Genomic DNA, 22,546 nt, shown 5'->3' on the forward strand with positions numbered 1-22,546 from the left:
CAGGTTGCTCAGTGCCCCATTCATCCTCTGCCCACGAGCTTTCATCACTCCTTCCTCTCTTAATCTATTTGAATAACACCAGCATCTTGCTTATCCTCATTGTGATGTCACCTACCAAGTTATTTCTCTAGGTCCTTGCATGCAGTTTTGTCTAAATTCTGATTTTTTTTTTCTGAGCTACACTGCTAGGTTTGGCCACTGTTATTTAATTGTACAAATTCCTGTTTTCTTCCTACACCTCTGCCTACCTGTTTGATTACCTGCCTTGTTTTCTGGAGCTGTTGCACCAGTGTAGGTCATGCCTCAGTCCATGGAGAACTCACATGTGCCATTTTCAGTGTTTGTTTCACTTGCTGAAAGGCTGTCCAGCATCAAGCCTTTCACAGGAGAAATATTGGGAGGCCTGTGTGCTAGAGCTGGTCATAGGAAAAAGAGTTATCACTGTCTTCAAGAGAGCAGTAGGGCAAACATATCATTCTACCTGTTTTATTCTACTTTTTTTCTGTCTGAGGAGATGGGACATATTCCAGACACAAGACTTAATCATTATATTGCAGAGTTCAGGAATGAGGAAGATGTTTTTCTTCATCTCCATCATGAGTGTAATCTTATTTTATGAAAATTACTTCACTATCAGAGTAATTTCTTGGGATGCAGCCAACAGAAGAGCTTTGTCATCAATTTTCTAAAAGTAATGCAGTCTATCATTCATTAAAAGTATATGAAAAGTAAATACAACATTTTAATTTGTGCAAAACAAATTGTTTTAGTTTCACATTTTTGGACATTAAAAAAAAGGAATTCCAGATCACATCAAAGCAGTATTTTTTCTTCCTTGCCATTTAATTGCTGCACTGGAAATGGTGGATATTTGCACAATCTGCTCACAGGGTCTCTGATCTTTTCTCCTACTGAAAACAGGTGTGTAGAGTCAATGAACCTTATTAAACCTAAGTTAGATTTGGCCCTTGGATGCTCACCCTCAATGCTCAGCTCCAAGTGGTGACCTAGCAGAGAATCCCTACCAAGCTCCTTTGATGTGCTGAGCCTTAGTGGACACGAAACTCTTGGGAGAGCAGCTGCTTGCCCTGTCTTCTCTTTCAAATACTTTGTTGAGACAAATATTAATGAAGGCCAATTAACCCAGTGGGACATCCTCTTGCCTTGCTTTGTTATCTGTTTATTTTGGGGAAGTTGTCCTTGTGTGCTTGTGAATTTTTGAGGTGCTTTGATGTTTTGACAGTGGATGTATAGGAGTCTCAGCATTGAACGTGATAGAAGTCAGTCACTGGAGTCAGGTCCAGATTTGCTGTACTGTGATGTTTGGTTTCCTTAGCACTGGCATTCCCAGCTCCCTGGCTACACTGACAGTGGAGTGCTGGTTATCTGTGGAGCCACACTGATGATAACGAGCAGGGGATTTTTGTTTTGCATTGCTGTCGTGTTTGCAGCGTCACAGGAACATTTGCAGTCCAAACCTGTCATGTCACCCTGACACAGCAGGCTGCAGGTACAGAAGATGTCAGGGATTTGTGAGCTCACTGCACATCCAGAAAACCATGAGGCTGATTTGATGATCAGCCAAAACTGCACCTCACTTCTGTTCCACAAGAGGAAGATAAGGACTCTTCTCTAGAAGAACCCTCTGAGAACAAGGCACTACTTGACACCTTGGCACTGAGGGCAGCCCTTGCACACCTGATCTCCCAGCAAACAAAAGTATGAGGTCCCAAAGAGCAGACAGGAAGCTCTGACCAAAATAAAACACAATGCAAGAAGTATTGGCAGAGCAGCAAAGTGACAGTGCAGGCACCTGAGCTGTGCTGATCTGGCTGCCCAAGGTAGCCCCAGGGGCTGCTCTGCTCTGGGAGCCACAGCCCCAGCATGGTCTGCCTCCCACTGCCCTGGTGGGATGGTGTCCAGGCTGGAGCTGGAGTTATGGAATAGAAGGTTTAAGCTGGCACCATGGCAATTCTCCACATTTTTGGTGAGGATCCCACCACCAAGTGTCCTCAAGGGTAGGAAAAACCTTATCTAAAATAAAACATCATGTAAAACGTGGAGCCTGTAGTATTTCTTATGGGGGATTAAAATTTTAAACACTTTTTCTCCCAAAAAAGTAGGGATTTTATTTACTTCCAATTTTCTTCATGTAAAGAGACTAGTAACACTCCCACTGAGCTCTGCTTGTCTGTAGGTGCTGGTAATGATTTGTGCAGAGCTCCCTTGCTTTGAGTGGCTTGTTTCAAAGAATGAGAGCTGGTAATTTGAGTGGGTGCTTCCCATCTGCAAGTCCTGCATCCAGTTTATCCCTGTGCACACGCCTTCAAGGGCACCAGGCCTGGCAGTCTGCCAAGAGCACTTCTGAAAATGACTCCAGTGAGTTAAACAGGCTGCATGGGCAGATGCAATGGTATTATCCAAAAGGGGAAACCTCACTCCTGTAAGGCTGCTGGTTTGGGAATCTGTGTGAAGAGATCTGCTTTTTTAATATATCACGCTGTATTTATCTGGACTTTTTTGTTTTTTCCATCATTTTTGACTAATTAGGAAACAGAAATCCATAAGAAGCCAGATGATGTTATTCTGAGCCTAATGCAGGTGTCCAGGACTGGACACTCTGCAGTCCTGGCACACAGCCCCCTGTGCATTACTCAGCAGGGTATGGAGCCAGGAGGAGCCACTGCCTTGCCTTCCTGGCTTCTTCCATAACTGAATCAGAAAGATGCCCACATCTTCTGGGTCTCCTCAAGCCTTCAAGGCTCTCAAATCTGTTCAGCTTATCACTCCATTTACAGCAAACTTTCTGCAAAGTGTGTCCTTTGGATCTGGTGGAAATCATCTCAAAAGGGCAATGTGTAAAGGATTAATTCAAATTCCAGATTCTATTATTTTGGTATTACTAGAAATAAAGTTGTGTTACTTCTCTTAACAGAGTTAAAAGTTAGGTGCAGAAAAAATACACAGAAACATTAAGTTATGAAAATTTTTTTTCCACTTTCATTTTTGTAATATAGAACTGACTTGCTACCTTATCTGCTATGTATCCTGCAGCTAAACTAATCCTGTCTGTGCCCTAGATTTTTATTAGCCTTGTTTGCTTAATACAGAAAGATTTGGTTTCTAGGACTCCTTTTAATTCAATTTACAGCTGTACTGCCTTTTCTCTTGAATATGATTTTTCTGTAGTGTCCTTTAAGGACCCCTGACCTTTTCTAGCCCAGGACATATTTATAGTAACCTGATCTAGTTTTATTAATCATTAGTGATCTTCCCAGCAGAGTACATTCTTTTGTCTTTTTTTCTAATATGATTCATTATACATCCCAGTTTAAAGTGCCCAAATGATTGAACTGCTATGCTGGGATTTATTGTACTAAATCAGACTCCAGTGGATGGAGATAAGAATTTTGTTTGTCAGTTTGCACAGCACTAGTCAGATATCTGCTGTCAAAATCCTTGCATTTTGGTAACAACACCTTAATATTGCTCATGTGAATACATTTTAATTTTCTTATAGCAAATTCATCTGTTTTACTCCTTAAATATTCAGATTTCTTTTGGGACTAGTCAAGGAAAGGAGCCCTAATAAATAAAGTATCAGAAATAGATATGAAGATAGGCATGAACATCAGGTTATTGGTGGTGTTTGTATGGGAATGCTCACCATGCATAGAATGGTGTGAGTGCAGCAATCTGTAAGTTTGATCTGAGAACATACTAATATGGGTGGATATGGTTAATGCAGGCTTAAGTAGATGAAAAAAGTTTAACAGTTTCAATAAATTCATCTTGTACATGCAGTCCAGTCATAAATGGTGCACAGACTGACAACAAAATTATATAAAAAATACAGATATCTTTTTGGTCACATAGGAGTAAATACTCTGCACTGTGGTGTGCATGTGAGTGTGTGTGCATGTACTGTAGACATACAAGGTAATTGTAGCCAGTGAGTTGTGGCTCCTAAGCTTGATTTAAAAACTGAATGAGTTCATTATAATCCCAGTCCCCTCCCCTAAAACCCTAAAAAAAAAAAAAAAAAAAAAAAACCCAAACAGTATGAGGAATCAATCTAATCTGCTTTACTAAATGAACATGTGAAAGTGCTTATCTGGGATAAACCTGGGTTCTATACATATTTCTCTCTCTTTTTCCTTAAACAGAATGAAAATGCCCTTGTGAAAATAAAGGAGTTAGGAGTCGAGCTTGCAAAGATCAGGGAGGAAGTTGGTAAGTAGTACAAGAAAAGTAACAACAAAGTGATTTTCTCACTTTACATGAAAGCAGTTATGAATCCCTGTGACCTGATCCTGGGGAACCTCCATACATGTGATGAAGTGTTTTCTGGAGCCCAGTGGCAAAGGGTTTTGTGACTTTGCAGGGAGCCTTGATTTCACTTTGACCCATAGCTTCTGTGCTCCAACACCAGCACTGCTGAGGAGGAAGCACAGTGTGATGAGATGTGGGAGCTTGGGACCACTGCAGTGCACAGTGACTGGGAGTTCATCACCAGCTTATGAACATTGCTGTGCTTTGCAGTTCAGCTACAAACCAAAGGACACCAAGCTCAGAATTTGTGTGTTAATATCTCTGAGGCCTCTTGAAAGACAGAAGAAGCAATGCATCCCATTTGGTCTGTGTATTCCCTGTACACCTGCATGCTCTTTTCCTTTTCAGTTTCTGATCTAGACAGGAGAGAGTGTAAAGATACTGCCACTCCTGAGAAAGAAGATGGGCTTTTGCTCTGGCTTCAGCCAACAGGCTGAGTTCTTCTGGGCTTAAATCTCTCCAGAATGAGTGTGATGTTGGGTTCATCTGCCCCAGGGCAAATGAAGAGCAGGACCACTGCATTAGGGATACCAAAAGGTGTTGGAGCCACTGATGACTGGAGCTGTGAATAGGAGGGACCTCTCAGCTTTCCTTGCATGTGGGAGCCCAGTTCTTGGGTCACACATTAAGCACAGATTGTGTCATGTGGCCAGAGCATGACATGGCCAGCAAAGGTAGGCTCAGGCCAAACCCCTGTGGGATGGGCAGAGCTGCAGGTCCTCCCTGTGCTTTGCCTTCACCTTGCCCATGACAGCCCACTTCAGAAAAGCTGAGCACAGCCCTTTTCTGATGCCCAGCATTTTTTGCTCCCTGCTTCACCCCTCTGAAATTATTTGGCTGATTGCCATTTCATAGAAATCTTTATTGTCCCCATGGCCAATGTATACTGCAGCAATAGCAAAACAGGTTTCCACTTATTCCCTGATGCCTGCCTTCCTCCATCCTCTGCATCTCTACAGCTCTTACAGAAGAGTTGTTGCCACTGGTGCTTTCCTCAGGCAGGGCACACTGAAGTTCTCAGTTCAATAGCCACTTGTCATTTGAAAGCCCTGCCTCAACCTAGCAGGTGGGGGTTGCTCGTTTTGGTGAGTGCTTTTTTAAGTGGCAGTGCCATGGGAAGGAGGGAGAGGTTCAGTGCTGGAGATAAAGAGCTCTGCTTCCTTTTACACCATGTACAGCTGAAGTGAATACAAATCCCAGTGGTTTTGCTGGAGAAGAGAACTTTGCCAAGGGTATAACTGTGTCTGTTTGGGGTCACAGAGCAGCATGCTCAGTAACAGATCACTGCTCTGCTGCCATTGCCATTGTCCTTGCACATGCAGCAACAGACTGCTCTGCACAAAGCTGAGTCCTGGTGGCATATGTGGGGACAGTTTTGGTAAGAACCACACACACCCCAGAAAAGCAGCCTGAGCTGTACTGCTTCAGAAGGGAGGTAAGCTGTAGATGTGTATGGGCTTTCTTCCTCAGAAAGGGAAAAGCTGGTGTGAGAGTCCTTTCCTCAGTGGTCCTGTGGGCATGTGTGATGGAGAGGAGTCATTACAGGCCACCTCCTCTTCCCATGACTCTGGAAGACATGGAGATGCTGAGCAGAGGCTGTCTGTGGGTGACACAGGTGGCTGCTCACCTGCCTGGTGGAGGTAATCCTCTCTGTGCAACCCTGAGATGCAACATGGCCAGCCAGATGCACTCCCAGTAGGGATGAACAGAAAGATGAACATGTGCAGGTATTGCACTTCAGCAGAATGTGAAATAATTCATCAGCAATAAAAATCCTAGTATATATCATTTACCTATGGAAGGTAAATGACTGTGCTTCTTTGCATAAGTAAAACATTGCTGCACAGTCTGTTTTCCTTTTTCCTTTAAAACTTAATTTTCTGAAACAGCCAGTGTTTTAAAACTGTGGACAAGGTGAAATGTAAATGCCATGTTCATGAGAGCTTTTCTCATCAGAGCAGTTCTTTAGAGTCTCCCCAAGTTGAGGTTATAACTGGAGACATGAGGGTGCACTGGAGACAAGCAGCCCACCTGTGCTATAGGAGGATTATTTTGGTCTCATCATAAGGTGAATCAGTGTGTTGTACAGTATCATACATGATTTATGCAAAGAATGAAACAGTCCTTTGTTTGACAGCAGCAATCTTGGGTGATTCTCTGAAGGAATTCAGGGAAAATCAGAGCATGTTATTTTGACTGCAACCAAGCTGTAGTTATGACTTGTCTCTATCACTTTAATAAGTAGTTTTTGATTAATAACCAGTCCAGTTAAACAGCATGGGTGTTGGTCAGAAATTCCTGATTTCTCATGTGTAAATTCACCATGTCAGACTCACTGATGCAAATGCCTGAATGAATCAGTAAAACAAGTGTGGACTAGCCAGGTTTGATACAGGCAGTGAGTCCAACATTTAGTTGTTTAGGCAATAGCTGAAATTCAGAGTTATAACTTGGGCGCCGAATGTGCTTGGTAATCACAGCATGCAGTCTTTAATTTCAACAGAAACTACAGGATTCTGCTATGCTAAGCAATGAAACTGCAACAGGGAACCCACTGTTCAGAAAATCAGGAATATATGTTTAAGGAAAATTCTTGTGGTAAATAAAACCATTGCTTAAGCAATAGCAGCAATGGACCATGTGTAAAAATAACTTAGGGAAACCTGCATCCCTCTGGAGCCAGGCAAAATATTGAGGTTCAGGCAACACTGTCCACTTTTACCCCCAGCACTGCTGTGGAAGTATCACACTGCATCTGAAACCAGCATGGGTGAAATAGGAAAGTGATTCTCTCTTCCCAGTCCTGGGGAGGAATCTTGGCCTCTATAAACACTGAGGGACTTGTTATTTAAAGCAATAAGGTTTGCTTATGTATTTTGCTAGAAACAGCAAGGCTAGGAAAACATGACAAGCAATCGTTCTACACTCAAGACACCAATCTTTATAAATTATAAATATAAGCACTTTTCAGCTGCAACACTTGCAATAAAGAGGTTTGGAATACCAGCTCTTTCCCTTCAAACTAGTGGAAATTCAATGTCAAAATTACCTGCTCCTTTACTGTCAGACCAATGACATGAAGTGTGTTGAGAGGAGGTGTGGAGATGCATAAAAAACCTAGATGAAGGAAAAGTGATGAGATGTCAAGTCAAGAATTTGTGTTAGCTGTGTTCTCAAGAAAACCAAATCCTTTGTGCCATCTCCTCCTGGATGTGCCTCCCAGTCAGAGGAGACTTAATCTGAGTGTGGTGGCTGTGATTTGTCTGTGATTTGGGGGTGAGGGTCAGGAAGAAGAGCCCATTTCTGGTGTCAGAAAGAAGCAGTCCCTCTGTCAGGCCAAAAGACACCAGCCCCCAGTTCCCAGAGGAGCTGCACTCCTGAATGCCACGTGCCAGGGCTGGGGACTGCACTGTGGCTCTGGCTGTGTGAGCTGGGGGAAGGAAGGTCAGCCCAGATGTTTAATATTCTGTATGGGGCAAATTGCCTCATTTTCTGCTTCCAGTAGCATTGTTGGGTGTATGGGAAACAAGCCATGCAAGCTCACTTTCCCTGCTTCCCTCTTCCCTCCATTTAGCACCTGCATAAGGGTGTGATTTGTGCATAGTCTTGTATTTCAGATTACAGGATGTGTTTCAGATGGACTTTCTTTTGGTTAGAGCACATTGTTCCATTGCCCAGCCCTCCCTGTGTGCTGGGTAATCTCATTAGAGAGGCAGGAGAGAGATGGGGTTCATTACATCTCCTATTTAAAGCTTGAGTAAGTTTGAATTCTGCTGAAGGCAGAGCTGCAAGCATAGCCCCTCCTGCTCTGGGATCACTTTACATGCCAAAGATAATAAAAAAGAAAAAAGCAAGAGAGAGGGCTTAGAGCTATTATCCAGACTGCCAGGAGACAAGACATTCCAGCTAATGTACCATTCCATTCTGGATATAAGGCAAGTGGGAAAGCTTTCTGTGTGCTGCCACTGAGGTGCTAAACTCACTCTCTTTCTGTAAGGAGCAGAGAGCTTGACAGGGACAAGTCCCTCACAGTGCTCCAGAAAATACCAGGACCAGAACAGGAGCCCAATAGTGTTTATCTGTCTGGACATACTGAGCAAGTCTGGATATTGGTGTCCAGCAGGTGTGGAAGCAGAGCTCTAAATAGGGTGAAAAATAGCTGTGTGGGGAAGGGAATGGTTAGCTTGGGTGTCCAAACTACCTTGGCATGGGTGTACCTAACATGAGCTGTGGGGACAGCACTGGTAACTTGGACAAATTGTCACTATCCTGGGAAAAATGAGCACAGTCTGACACCATAGCAGGAAGACGCAGGATGATACAGATATTGAACAAATATGTTGTCACAGGATAAATGTGGGTTTGAAGCATTCAGCAGGGACACAGCTGCTCCTAATTCTCTGATTTACAGTGCCATACAGGCCTGTGCATGGCAACTGCATTTTGAAGGCCAAGGGAAGGATAAATATGCAGTCAGTTTGTTCAAAAACCTGATCATCTTTCTAAATCAGCTATGGGTTTAAATCAGAAAGAAGATCTAGCAGTGTCATTAGAAACCCATTTCTCCTTCTCTAGTATTCTGAATGTTATGCTCATGATGACTTTAATCACTTCTTACCTGTTAGATCTTTAAAAGTGGACAAGCTTCCTCTGTGAATGTAGTCTGGCTGATCTTGTCCAGCTTGCATCAAGTCTTCAATATCTGGATTTTTTGCAAATGCTGTTTAGCAAAGCAAAAGGTTGAGGACATAATGTTTGTGACGTTGCTTTCCTGGGACCCAGGGGACAGTAAAAGTAAGGAACCAAATGGGAAAATGGACTGATTTTCCTTGACTTGATGAGCTGTTGGGACATGGTGGTGTGAATTCTGAGAAATAATCACTGGGTTAGTTCACTAGAGTAAAAATTTCAGTTTCTGATTGCCTTTAGTGTCAGCCTTTCATTGTACTCTCTGATGCCACGAAGCACACAGGATAGTGGTTTGAATACAAAAATATTTTAAGCAAGTGTGCATGAATGGATTTGAATGGTCCTTGCTGGTGCTGGAGGCAGGTTTATGGGATGAGCAGCTCCAAAATGGGATGTATGAGATCCAAATCCTTCTGGTCAAGTGGTCAATGATATCCCTTGTGTGACAGTGGGAGAGAAGGGCCGAGCTCATGGCTCCGCAGACAGTTCCCATGCCCCTGCCTGGTGCCGGGCAGCGCCAGCACTGTGTCCTTGTCCCCACAGAGCTGAACACGGCGAGATGGAAGCAGCTGCAGGGCGAGAAGGAGGCGCTGGAGCGGCGCTGGCAGCAGGAGGGGGAGCGGCTGCGGCGGCAGCAGCAGGGGGAGCTGCGGGCGCTGGAGCTGCGGCTGCAGCAGGAGCACAGCGCCCGCAGGGACAGCCTGCAGGAGCAGCACCGGCTGCAGCTGGAGCAAGCCAGGCGGCAGCACCAGGATCAGGTCAGCCTCCCCTGCTGCCTGGGAACGGCAGGCCGTGCTGGAGCCGAGCGGGTTCTGTCATTAAATGTACTGAGCACTCCAGCCTGAGACACTGGTAACGAGTTATGAGTGGAAAAATGTAATCCTGAATATCTTTACTGCTCTGTCTCCCCATTAGTTCTACTGTTTTCTCTACACACTAGTCTATTATTACATTGCCATGCTTGCTGATGTTTTACAATAAAATTAGCTCTGCCGCCCACCCATACTTGCTCCTCACCCCACCTATTTTAGTCAAAAACCAGGGGTTATAAGAACCTGTTCCACACAGTAAGGCCAGCAGAGCCAGCCCATTGGTGTTTGCTAGTTAAAGGGCAGTACAGTGAAGGGATAGCACCCATGCACACGTGCAGCTAAACACCAAGCACTTGATACACTCCCTGACTGCTGCCCCACCATCCAGTCTCATCTCTTGGACTGTGCCTCCCAAGTGCTGCTCCTTGTTTGCTTTCTGTGTGTAGGCAGGAGTATTCTCACAAGCAGCTACTTTTGTCTGGTTTTGTCAGAACAAACACTGTAACTCAATGCAGCTGGGCTGTTTTGTCCTGGACAAACTACCTATTTCTGTTAATGAATTGATTTCTAAAGATGTATTAGAAGGTGCTGTCAAATAGGTTTTCATGTTCTGAATCAGATTTTTCAAAATATTTCTCTGTAAATGGTTAAAACCCACACTGAGGCATGTCTTTGGTTCTCATTTCAGTTTATTCAAGTTGGTTTTCTTGCAATGCCCTTCAAAACTTCAGCTTTTCTTTCTGTTATGTAGGAGGGCTCATGTTCCCAAAAGCTTTGGCAATCTTTCCTGTGTTCCCAAAAGCCCTGACATTCTTTTCCCTTTCACTGTGTCACTGTGTCAGTCTGCCTGGTAGAAGATGTTAACTCTAGCTGCAAAGCCTTACCTCTCCTGGATCACCCAAAATCAGCATTTGTGAAGGAATTTGTTCATTTTTTGCTGATATAGCTTATACCTTAGCTCTGCAACTCTTTGAAGTCTTTCTGCAAGCTCTCAGGACCACAAGAACAGATGTTGGTTCTTCTCCTCTCAAGGTGATCAGTGCAAGAAAGCTGTTCAAAGTCACTGTAGGACTTGACTAGAAGAGTGCTTATTTTTATCATGTTTTCATCTGTTGTGACTCTATTCGTCATCACAGAGGAGCAATGGAAACACATCTTCCTCTTTGTGGGGCAAATAGTTCTTGGTTTGCTCTAGAGCTCTGTGTTCCCTGATGACTGAAAATTGCACAAACATTCCTCTCCATGGCTTTGAAAGTGCAGCTGTGACCCCAGTATCTCAGAGTTTTAGCCCACATTTTCAATTCATAGTTCAGTCAGCATGGTGAGTTTTAGCAGTTTATCTCTTTGCATTCCTCCTCTGCTGTATACCCATCCTGTGCTGAGCACTCTTGGATCAGTGGAGGATCAGTGGAGGCTGAAAGGCCATGCTGGAAAGCTGCTCACCAATGTTTCTTGGCCAAGGAAATGGAGCTCTTACACTGTACATGAGAAAAGCCTTGTCCTTGAGCTGTCCAGGTGCATGAGGGGGGTTTGAATTCTTGAAGGCAATAACAACAGCAAAATCCTTCTGACCATGGATCTGCATGTATTTCTCTATCCATAAATCTAATTTGGAAGATTATCCAAACTCATCCCACTATCATGGTTTCCAGTTACAGTTTAACCTTCCATGCTGTGCTCAGTCACCACTCAGTTCATTCTCAGACAGCTGTTATTTTTCTGGAGACACTGTTCTGTGTCAGGTTTTGGAGGTTCAGCTGTCTCTGAGGAGGCAGCAGAGCATGAGAGCCAAACTCCTCACAAAATGATCTTGTGTGCCAGTGCATTCTCACATCTCCTTGCAGCTAAAGGCAGAATTGCAAAGTAAAGGCTGTGATCTGTCTTGCCAGTGTTTCTCACTTGAAGTGCTCAGCTCAAGCTGCTTTGTCCAGCAGCTTACTGAACTTCTTCTACTACAGCTCCTCTTTGATTTTACTTTGTTAAGCCTTAAAAATCTCACCTGAAGTACTTTCCATAGTCAGAAATACACATGACTTGTGTTAAGTAAGTTATGAGCATCCAAGAGAGCTGCTTCCCAGTGCCAAGCTGACTATCTGCCATGAAAAACTGCAGACAGGATGTCACACTGGAAGATTAAAGAGAGTCATTTGGGATGTGGGTATGAAACACACAGAAGGCAGAAAAATCCCTGTAGACAATTTGGGACGTATTTAATTGGCTTTATAGATAAATAACTTGCCAGGAATGGTGGCAGCAAGAGGAGACCCCTTCACCTTCTGAGGGTGTTGGCATTGAGGATAATCATTCCTATGGGGTGCTGTTCAGTTGAGAAGCAATCAGAGCACAAATAAAGGCTCCAGCAAGGGTGAGGTAAAGAGCATGGCAATGCTCATGAGCCTTCAGCTTACAGACATCATGTACAAGCACACTGTGCTCTGGGAAAAGCCAGGTGACAGTCCTTGCCCCATTAGCAGCCCTTTGAGTCATCTGCCCCCCACCTTTCTCAGCTCTGTCATGCAATACATCAGCAGGCTGAGTCCCCATTATTTTGCAAACAGTTCTTCACCATTGAGTTATCTCCCACATTATTATGAAAAGTAGTTTGGATAATTTTAAATTCCATGTTAAATGCCCAGCTTTCATTCTAAGAGCATGTTTTCTCCATTATGGTTGGAAATTTGGCTTCTGCTGGGTTACCTAATACATATGTTTGACAACTAAACACAGAGAAATAATATTTATTTCAGTCAAGGCAAATCCAGCTGCAGTAAAATTCTACCATTATTTACATAACTGTGAGCAAATAAAGCTGTTTAGAGTCAAGTGCCATGAACAGAACAGCTGTCTCACTGTAAATGTAAAATAGGTTGATCCTCTGTTTTGCCAGATATCACAGATAATAGTGTATTAAATGTAGGGAATAAAATTACTGTAGTTACAAACCCCAGAAAAACAAATTGATGCACTGCATTCAGAAAGTGCCCTGGACACTGACTTAATCTTCATCAGGACTTCTTATTGCAGTTCCTTTAATGATTTCTGTCAGAAGACCATCATTAGGGATCTCACTTTGCCTTTAGCCAGGTCTAGTGACAATGTCCTGAAGGAGTCCCAAGCCCATAGGATGCCCTGGGGCACAGGCTGCCCACTGCCCTTCTCCAGCTGCACTCCTCACTCCCATGACAGCCATGGCCTGTGAGGTCATTGTTATAATTTAGATTAATGGAATGTCAAGACTTCTGAACATTCAATAAACAGCATCTCCACCTAAGGCTTTTTAACCTTTTGCTTTCTTCTATACCTCTTCATCACCATTAAATTAAAAGAAAAAAGTGACCACATGCTACCACTCAAGGCATCAACATGGCAAAACTGGCTCAGGTGCTGCAAGTGCCCCATTCAGTAGATCCCTTTGCTGTTTCCAGCTCACTGGAGCTCTCCAGCTGTGTGCCACAGCCTGTCTAACCATGTGTCCATGTCTGCACTCACTGTTTTGGAACAGGTGGAAGATCTCACAGCTGTACATGAAGCTGCAATGTCACAGCTGGAAAATAACCACATAGTGGCCATTACAGTACTGCAGGATGAGAATGACTGCAAGATTCAAGGTAAGCCAAAGACAACCCAACAGCTGTTCCAGAGCAGGAATTAATGCTCTAGTGGCACTGTGCTTCTTCCTTCAGAGCAGATTACACAGAAAATTTGTGTTGGTCTAATGCTTTCATGTGGGGTGGACCACCAGCTTCATGCTAGGGCAGATGGAGAGATGTCTGCAGCCTACAGCATCTAACTTTGACCTGAGATTATCTGAGGGGGGCTCTGGGTCAAAGATAAGGCTTTTTTCTCTGTGTGTTGCTGAAAATAGAATCCAAATTCCACACCACTTTGCACATATGCTTTTTCAAGAGCCTAATCCTCGGATGCTCGGGAGGATAGAGCTCTTGGGATATCTCTGAATTTAGGTGCTTAAATGCCCACAGTGCTTCTAAAAACAAGACTCATTATTTCCAGTAGCAATTGTCTGGCCATGCTGAGCAAACCAAAGCCTCTCACTGGTGCAAATCTGCACCTCAGCACGGTTATCTTTATTTTGTGTTACCGTTTGGCCACAGGATTGATGCTGCAGACAGAGCTCTTCCCTCCCTAGCAATTCAGTGTCTAAACATTTGCCTTTGTGCATGCTTTAGCTGACATATAACAGTAATCTATACAATCTCCCTATTTTTTTACATTTTAAATGTCTCTAGTGGGTTTTCCCACGTTTCCCAGACCAAGCCATATTGCTTAGCTCTGCACTGTGTCAATTAGAGACACAGTCCAGAGCATAATTTGAACTGAGTACAGTCTATTCCCCTCTCTTATAGGCAGAGAAGGTATCTAGCATAGCATTTGTAAATTAACATATGCGACTTTGAAAATAAATAAGTAAAAAGCTGATTCTTGCTTGAAGATATTCTTATCTCTCAGGGGTTTTTTTAGTATTTTCTGGTGATAAAATTCAGTTGTGGTTCATCACGGATCTGGTGGCCAAAGTTTGTGTTCCCTGTTCCTGGTCTGAAATGCCCTCCTGTGCCTGGAAAAGGCACTGCAGGCTGCGGGGGAGTGGGATCATCGCGGCTGTGACTGGCTGCTGAGCAGGGAGGGCAGAGCCCATGGCCTTGGGGGAAAACACAAAAAATACAGCGTCCATATGCTAAAAAGGCAGCTGCTAATACTGCACTGAGTGATTGTTTGATGCCATTGCTTTAGAGATTAAATTTTATTTCACTTTATTTATTTAACTTCTGGTTATTAGCATCCCCAGGGTGAGTTATTCTAGCAGAAAAACCTTCAATCGAGTTTTTTCTTGTCTGTCTCACTATTGGAATAAACTTAGCTCTTCTGCCATAACTCCATCTCAGGTGGTGGTCCTCCTCCCTCTCCCCCCAAAGAAATTGCAACTCCAGCTTTTAAATGTATCCAATTTTAAATCCTTTGATCTGGGGATACTCACTCTGAACTGGCAAATGGCCCTTTGTCAGATTCACCCTTTTCAGATCAGAGTGCCTGGGAGCTGAGAATTCTGAGCAGTTCTGAAATATCAGAATCTGGTCACATAGAAACAGAGCTATCTGCAAACAGTGAAAGATCAGGAAATTCTGATTTTCAGAACAATTTACCTGAGGTAAAGAGCATATTGCTACCAGCTTCCTATTCCATATCCATGTCCTAAAACTGCCTCCCAAATTGTGCTTGGCTCATGACACTTGTGCTCTCAAACCCTGGTTTGCTGGACTTTACCCAGTAATGTCATGTGTGTGTAACTTCTCCAGAACTGAATACTGCTCACAAGCTGGAAAAGGCACAACTAGAAGAGACTTTTGAGAAGCTGCGTCTGTCCCTGCAGGTGAGCAGTTTCTTTGTTTCCACCCTGTAAAGGTGCTGGGGAGCAGCTGGTGGGGCAGCCCCTTCACTCTTCACCCCTTCACCCTCCTAAAAACTCCATGCCATTCTCACTCCCCAGATGAAGAAATCCCAAGGAGCAGAGGGCAGAACTGCACCCCTGTGACACAAGCTAAGTTTGGAAATGTGTGAACAAGTAAAGATGCCACAGCAAATAATGCAAGCCCTGTTTGATTTCCCAGGCAGAGATGAATTATAATTTTTAAATGCCCTGAACAGGCACATATTGTTGCACTGCTGCAACAGCTAGAGGCGTGTCAGCAGTTTTGCAATATGGGCTGATGTAATGTTCCAGACAAGAAATCACTACTGTGAAAGATAAAAATACCATTTTCACAGCAACTGTGGATTTTACAGGTGCTGTGTAGACAGAAATGCCTTTGATGGTAACAGAAATATGATTCCTTAAAATAACATGTTGTTCCCATGTTTAGCTCTGAGATGAAATGATGATCATTTAAATTCCACACCACCAACTCATCATTGCTTGTTACCATGATAGAAGCTTAGAAAGGGGAAGGAAACAGGTATCTCCTGCCTTCTTCAGGCTCTAAGGAGCACTCAAATGCATGTGATATAAATGCCAGCTCTTCTAAGGAAGGATATATCTGTTCTCATCCAGCACAAGGTGATGGAGTGATTTAGCCTCAGCCACAGGTGTTACAGGGATTTTGTGATTCCCTGTACTTATCAAATACCCCATTCTATGTTCAAGTGGCCTTGCATTAAAAAGTATCACCTTACAGGGGTGTCTAAGCTTATTAGACACCTCCTTAACTTGCCTGGTAGTTTGGCAGTATGAATGTAAGTGGGCTGATAACACAGCTGATGTGTTAACTGTTGTGTTTCCCCCCCAGGACCAGATAGACACCCTGACCTTCCAGAATCAATCTCTTAAGGCCAAAGCAGACCGGTTTGAAGAGGCTCTGAAGAAAAACACTGAGGAACAGCTGAAGGTAGGTGACCACTCTAACTATACAGGCATCAAGATACACTTTTCTAAGTATTGCACATCACCTGATTCAATGAAGAGCAATTGCATCCTCACTCCAGGGACAGGGGGCAGGTCTCAGCTGAGACCCTGAATATTGAGCTCTGAGGAAGAGTCACAAATCTTAGCCAAAGGGGTGTCAAGGAGACAATATCAGGGTCAAATGGGCTGCACAGGACCAGGTCCAGGTAGTTTTCACACCAGTGATTCTCCTAAACCACAGGGTTACATTAAGGAATCTCTCTCCTATGGCTGAAGATGTATGTGTGGCTGACATATCCAAATCCCTGATATATTTTCTAGATTGTGCGAGCTCCCTATCTGCACTTAGAAAAAGATTTGAAGAGTTTAAAACATGTTCTGGAAATGAAGAACCTCCAGATTCACCAACAGGAGAAGATGATTATGGAGCTAGAAAAACAGGTGAGTTGTCATTTTTTCTACAGAGGAGACATCACAGAGGTAATAAAGGAAAAGTTTGGTTACAGCAGATGAACTTAGGAGAGGTGAGCACACACATGAGGTTGGAGCAAGACACAACCAAAGAGGTTCACATCCATCAATCTGGATTGCTTCTTCATACAATAGCTGCTCAGCTGTAAGGTTAGACAGCAAGGTGAGTGGTGGAGGAAAGGGAAATCTGTGGTAGTCCAGGGCACCCCAGCCTGCACCATATGCCCCTACAGCAGTCAGGTAGCCTTTCAGGGCTGGAGAGGGCATCTGGAGGAAGACTGAGCCATGGTGTGTCTTACTGCTGCTCCTGCAGGTATTTAAGGAGCCATGTGTGGATTAGCAATACTCAGCAAGCAGAGCCTAGCAAGGCTTACTCTAGAAAATCTCTCTCCAACCCTCCAGTAATGCATTTCTGCAGGCTATGCTGTTTTCTTGTCCTTTGCTTGTGGGATTCCCTAATGAAGAACTCCCCAGTTCACCATCAATTACATTTTTTGTGGGAAAGGGGGTTCATTCTGTAGAGCATAACCTGCAGTGACAGTAAAATACAGTGTGGTGACAGGATGAGGCAATACCTCAGCTGGGAGCTGTGGCAGCTGGTTCAGCACAGCATTCAGCAAGATTTGTTTCCATTTACAGGGAAATTTGAGAACTCTGATGATTATTTTGCTGAACAGATGCTTTAGTAAGTGGCTGTAGAGAAAAGTGCCTCTTTGCAACTGAGGCTTATTATCTCTGCTCCTTCCAACGTGCTACTCTTGGAGCTAAGCCAGCATTTGGAAACACTGTGGGGAAAAAATCCCAAACAACAGCCTATGTAATTCCAGGGCATTTAGCTGCTTTTGCTCATTAACTGCATGCAAGTGCACAGTCCTGTTCCTGCCTTTTATCACAGCAAAAGGCTGGGTCTGCTGTGGCCCAAAGGCACAACTGCTTTCCATTTCAAGATATACCTTTGTAAGTGCCAGGACCTTCAGGACATCTCCAAATGCTCTGGTGCCTCACAAAGGAGCAAGAGGGCATTTCAAACACAGGGTCAGCCTTGGCTCCTTGGCAGCTGAAAGGGAGGCTGGAAATGAAAGTGGCATAGCTACTACTTGTGAAAACTATTGGAGAAGCAGAGAGAGAGTCTGTGAGGGTGATTTCTCTCTCAGAGCATTTCAAAACAGAGCTAGAATCCATGTGCTGCTCTAACAAAATAAACCGGGACACACCAGAATATCAGAATGTATCCTTTACAATTACCTCCAAAGACAGGAAAACACAACCTAAAACTGATGTCTCCACCATTAAGTGTGAGTTATTGCTATCCTCAGTACACAATATTTTGGTTCTTTATAAAAGGTTGGGAAATTCAATAACCAAGCTCACACAGAGATAAGGTTACCCTGTGCTATCTTGTTTTCTTTCAAAAGTGTTGAATCCAGCAAAATTCAAAGTGCTGGAAAACCAAGGACTAAGGTGATAAAGTATGTCAAAAATCAAAGGAAAGCAAGGCACCTGAGGTTGTGGAACATGCCTGCAAACATTTTACTGATGTTCTAATACACTGCTACTGATGTCCTCAAACTCTGCCCTTGAACTGTGCTGAATAAAATCTACCTGTGCTTGGGATAGGATTAATTTCAATTAATTACAGCTTAAAGTCCAATGTCTGGTTTAAGCCTGTCATTTAAGCTGACATTGTCAGCAGCAGTGAGTAGAATCTCCAGAGGCCAGCCCACCTCAGGAGAATGCAGCAGCACTCTGCTGGGCATCATCTGCCCTGGTGGGTGACTCTTTCCTCTCCATGACTGAGGAATCATGATCCTGGAGGCTGGATGCCAGACTGCAATGTCTGGGAGGTGTACATCATCCCATCTTGCACTCCTCCTCCATCACTAGACTGAGCACTCATAGCACAGTGCTGGGTGACTTTCCGTGCTGGGTGCTCCTCAAGTGTCACCAGCACTTTCTCCAAGGTCTGGTGACACAGGTTCTTTGGGGGACAAAGCTGTGGGGGCACCACTGAGGAAAACCTCTATTTGCACTGAAATAAACTGAGACTCTCCTCAGTTATAAGGAAGTGCTGGTTCAGCTCTGCCCCTGCTCAATGCTCTGCTGATGGCCCCAGGTGCTTCTCCAGAATGATGTGGTGGTGTGAGGCAGATCTCTAAGTCTCTGCTGCAGTCAAGAAAACCACCTCCACCCATCCTCAAATTTTAGAAGTTGCTCCACAGACTAATATAGAACAAATTACCTTGGATCAGGTGCTGAGTGTTCTTCACACTTGACAAGCCTTCTTTTGCTGCAGGTTGAAAAAAATTTAAAACTGGAAGAAAAAATCACTATGCTGCAACAGCAGAATGAAGAACTCAGAGCCAGGATTGAGCAAAATACTGTCATAACAAGGTTTGTGCTGGTATTTGCAATCTGTCTGAGCTTGAAAGGAAGCCCCAGGTCTTAATTGTCCAAGGCTGACACTTATTTCACAAGGGGCAAAACTTATTTCTTCCTGAAAAGGTATTTGTGTTCTGCTGTGCTTGTTTTATTAAAAAAATATTTTTATATTGGGGTTTGCTTCCTTTAACATAAGGAAGGCCATGTACCTGTCTATGAATTTCCATGGTTTTGACATGCTGCTGAGAACAAGTGGTTCTGATTTCAGGATCAGTGCCCTGAAATCCATTAGTCAGTGGGTAATGAGGATGTGAAATGGGAACATCTTGGGAAAGAAATCCTAATAATGCCATTGTCACTCAGGCACGACTAACCTTTGGCAGGATTTTTTCATCAGCACTGCTTTTTGCAACTTTGTCACAATGTGACAGGGGTGACAAGGCTCCTTGTTAGGTGGCATATAACAGGGCAGGACAGTCCCTGTCCCAGAGAGTTAATATCATGCTGTGATGCTGGAGACCCCAGTTGGAGCCAGGGAGAAGGGGTGCCAGAGGAGAAACTAGAGCTGGTCTTGTCCCAGCACTGCAGCTACCTAGCTGTCATTGCATCCAGAAATGATGCCACTGGCCAAAAATTTAATTTTTAGCCATTTTTTTAAACTGTCAGTGTCTCACCTCTTAGTTTTTGTCTTTCTCATGCCTCGTTTCTTAATGACTTAACCTTTTGAAATTGTCTCCAGCGTGTAGATATTCTTAAAAGGCAGCATTGCTTTTACTAGCATTCAGATTGGGGTGAGGATTATGTTTTCTCTCACCTGATTGTAAATACCTGTAGTACTGTCTCACTGCCTGAGGTGGGTGTCCACAGCATTTCTGTGCTGGGGGAGGAAAACTGGGTATTTTTGAGGTCTGGTTCACCAGATGAGTTTGAGACACCTGCTCTTGGGCTGGATGAATTGTGGCCTGGGAGTGGCAGTGTCTCTCCATGCCTGACAGCAGCCAGGGTGCCTGGTTCAGTGCTGGCATCTCTGCATTGCAGCTCCCTGTCTCTGGCTGGGTGAGCAGCACCCTCCCTCCTCTCCCTGCTGCCATCCAGCTGCTTTGCTTGTTGCCTGCAACTATGTAGGAGCTGCTTTTAGAAACACCTTTTAGGAGAAATTCTCAACTCAAGGTCAGCCTGGGAAGTCAGCTTCAAGGAGAATAATTTTCAACAAGTAACTCTTTGGGGACAGCTGTGGAGCAGCTACAGGGGCAGCCAGGGCTTTAAAGCTGTTGTTAAAGCATGCATTTTCCAGCAGCAGTAACCACCCTGACTGCTGATTTCTGTACTGGCACTGCCTGGGAAGTGCAGCCTGAATGAGCTCAGGGAGCTGCCCTGGATTAGAGCTATTTCTGCCAGCTTGCAGAAGTGGAGTGGCAGCCCAGCAGCAGTGAGAGGAGGGAGGGCAGACAGAGCAAAGCCAGCACCGTCAGGAGGGGGTCCCGGAGGCACTGGGCTCTGAGGGGTGCACCACAGAGAGATTTCCAATTAAGGACAAGGGCAGGTACAAAGGGAAGGACAAGAGCCTTTCAGGTAGATCATGACCCAGTTTTGGATGAGGGAGCTCCACAGAGCCCCTGCTGGGACTTCCCCAAGCACTTGAATAAATCATCCAGTCTCCCAGCATTTCAGATCATCCCTCCAAATCAACCAGCATTTTTTTGGTCCTTTAGACTGGGGATATCTGAAGAACAATAGTTTCCAATACCCAAGAGATCAAGGTGACTCTGCTAGCCACTGCTCCATAGTTCAGAACTTTCAGGGACTGGGAGAAGAAAGAGACATATTCTTGATTACTTGAGCTACATTTCTGTAGGAATCAAGACTAAAAACCAAGAAATTCTTAAAAAATGTCTTTTAAACAAAATCAGAAATGCCAACCCCACCCTCTCATAGACACTTGGTCCATGACATCTGCCACAGCCCTCAGGCTACACCCCAAAAAGCAGTTGTACAGAATCTTTTGTATGCATCCAAAGTCCACACCCAGCTGCTGCTGAGCACTGCAAACACCTAGGGGAAGGTTAGGTTCCTCCCTGTTCTCGTCTATAAAATCCCCTAAATTGCCATTAGATCAGGTTAGGTGCCTGCCCAGAGCTGCTGCAGGTTGCTCACATGAGGAGCTGGCTCTTGCCCAAGCCCAGTGGGGCTGCAGAAGCCTGGTGCTCCTGCAGGCATCCTTTGGGACACGGGTGTTGGCAGCACATGCCCAAAACACATCTCAGTCAGGTCCCACAGTCTACTTGCCCTGCCCCATTTGTTTCAAAACCAGTCACCTGGTTGATGAGTGCAGACTCACTAAGGCTGTAGTGCCTATAGGATATTTCCATGCCCCAGCTCCAAAAAAGCCATGAAGTTACTGGGCATTCTGGGGAGAACACCTCCCTGGTTGTTACAGGTGAAGTTTCTCTAGTTCTGCAGTCAGAAGTAGAGGCTGTTTTGGGACCAAGGAGGAAGGAGGCAGAGAAGGACCCATAACCTCATGACCTCAGGGAAAGCCTTGAAGCTGTGTCCTGCATCAGGACATCAGCTGAAATTCAGAGCAGGGAAAGGCCAGACTGCTTTTCCTTTGCATACCATAGCAGCAAGTTAAAAATCATGGATGCAACTGCTGTCACCCCTCCTTGCACTTACCCTGACACCCCACAAGTGCCACAAGGCTGGGGCTCATCCCACCCAGGCTTTGGCAGCTGAGATGCCTCAAAGAGGTGTAGAGCAAAGACATGGGTGCATCTGGAAGCAGAGTCAGACACTGGGGGGAAGCTGTGGCTTGTGGAGGTGACTCTCATGCAGCAGTGAGGGGATGTGGGGACAGCTGTGCCACAGCTTTGGCCCTAGGGGCAGGGAGGTGCTCAATGTCCTGCCTGGCCCTGGCTGCATGAATGCCACCATCCTTGCCCTGGAGTGCCTTCCTTACATGTTGTCCTGCTTCCCTCTCCAGACAACTGTCAGAGGAGAACGCAAATCTTCAAGAATACGTTGAGAAGGAAGTGGAGGAGAAGAAGAAGCTCAGCAGGACTAACGAGGAGCTCCTCTGGAAGCTGCAGGAGGGAGATGCTGTGAGCCCTGTCAAACTCCCACCCACACCATCCACTCCTTTTTATCGCTGCTCTTCAGGGAACTCCTCTCCAGCTAAAGTCAGAACCTTGAGGCGATGAATCAGCAGCTGTGTGCCAGCCGAAGGCTTCCTGCCCTTGTGCATTTCCAACCTGCAAATTTACCATCCAAGGAAGCACTACCATCAACAGGCGCCCAGGGTTCATGGCTGCAAGCTTTACACTAGGCAGGGTACTCCTACAGTCCCCACATGGAAACTCTTGGTTCTGACACGTTGATTAGGGTAGCAGAAAAGATAGCCAAGAACTAGAACAGCAGGAAGTTAGGATAGCAAAAGGTTTAGTTTGATGTG

The 22,546-nt window shown here is 44.7% G+C and overlaps 1 protein-coding gene across 1 annotated transcript in view; it reads left to right on the top strand.

Moving 5' to 3' along the window:
- Positions 1-22,525, top strand: part of MTUS2 (microtubule associated scaffold protein 2) — a 224,655-nt gene extending 202,130 nt beyond the window's left edge. The window contains exons 9-16 of the mRNA XM_056502483.1: positions 4,167-4,233; positions 9,565-9,779; positions 13,336-13,441; positions 15,146-15,219; positions 16,133-16,231; positions 16,570-16,689; positions 19,013-19,110; positions 22,079-22,525. Of these exons, the coding sequence (XP_056358458.1) occupies positions 4,167-4,233; positions 9,565-9,779; positions 13,336-13,441; positions 15,146-15,219; positions 16,133-16,231; positions 16,570-16,689; positions 19,013-19,110; positions 22,079-22,295 (996 nt within the window). The 3' untranslated portion in view covers positions 22,296-22,525. The remainder of the gene's footprint in view (positions 1-4,166; positions 4,234-9,564; positions 9,780-13,335; positions 13,442-15,145; positions 15,220-16,132; positions 16,232-16,569; positions 16,690-19,012; positions 19,111-22,078) is intronic.
- Positions 22,526-22,546: the final 21 nt, after the last annotated feature.

Source organism: Oenanthe melanoleuca, chromosome 1, assembly GCF_029582105.1.
Source record: "Oenanthe melanoleuca isolate GR-GAL-2019-014 chromosome 1, OMel1.0, whole genome shotgun sequence".
Taxonomy (NCBI): domain Eukaryota; kingdom Metazoa; phylum Chordata; class Aves; order Passeriformes; family Muscicapidae; genus Oenanthe; species Oenanthe melanoleuca.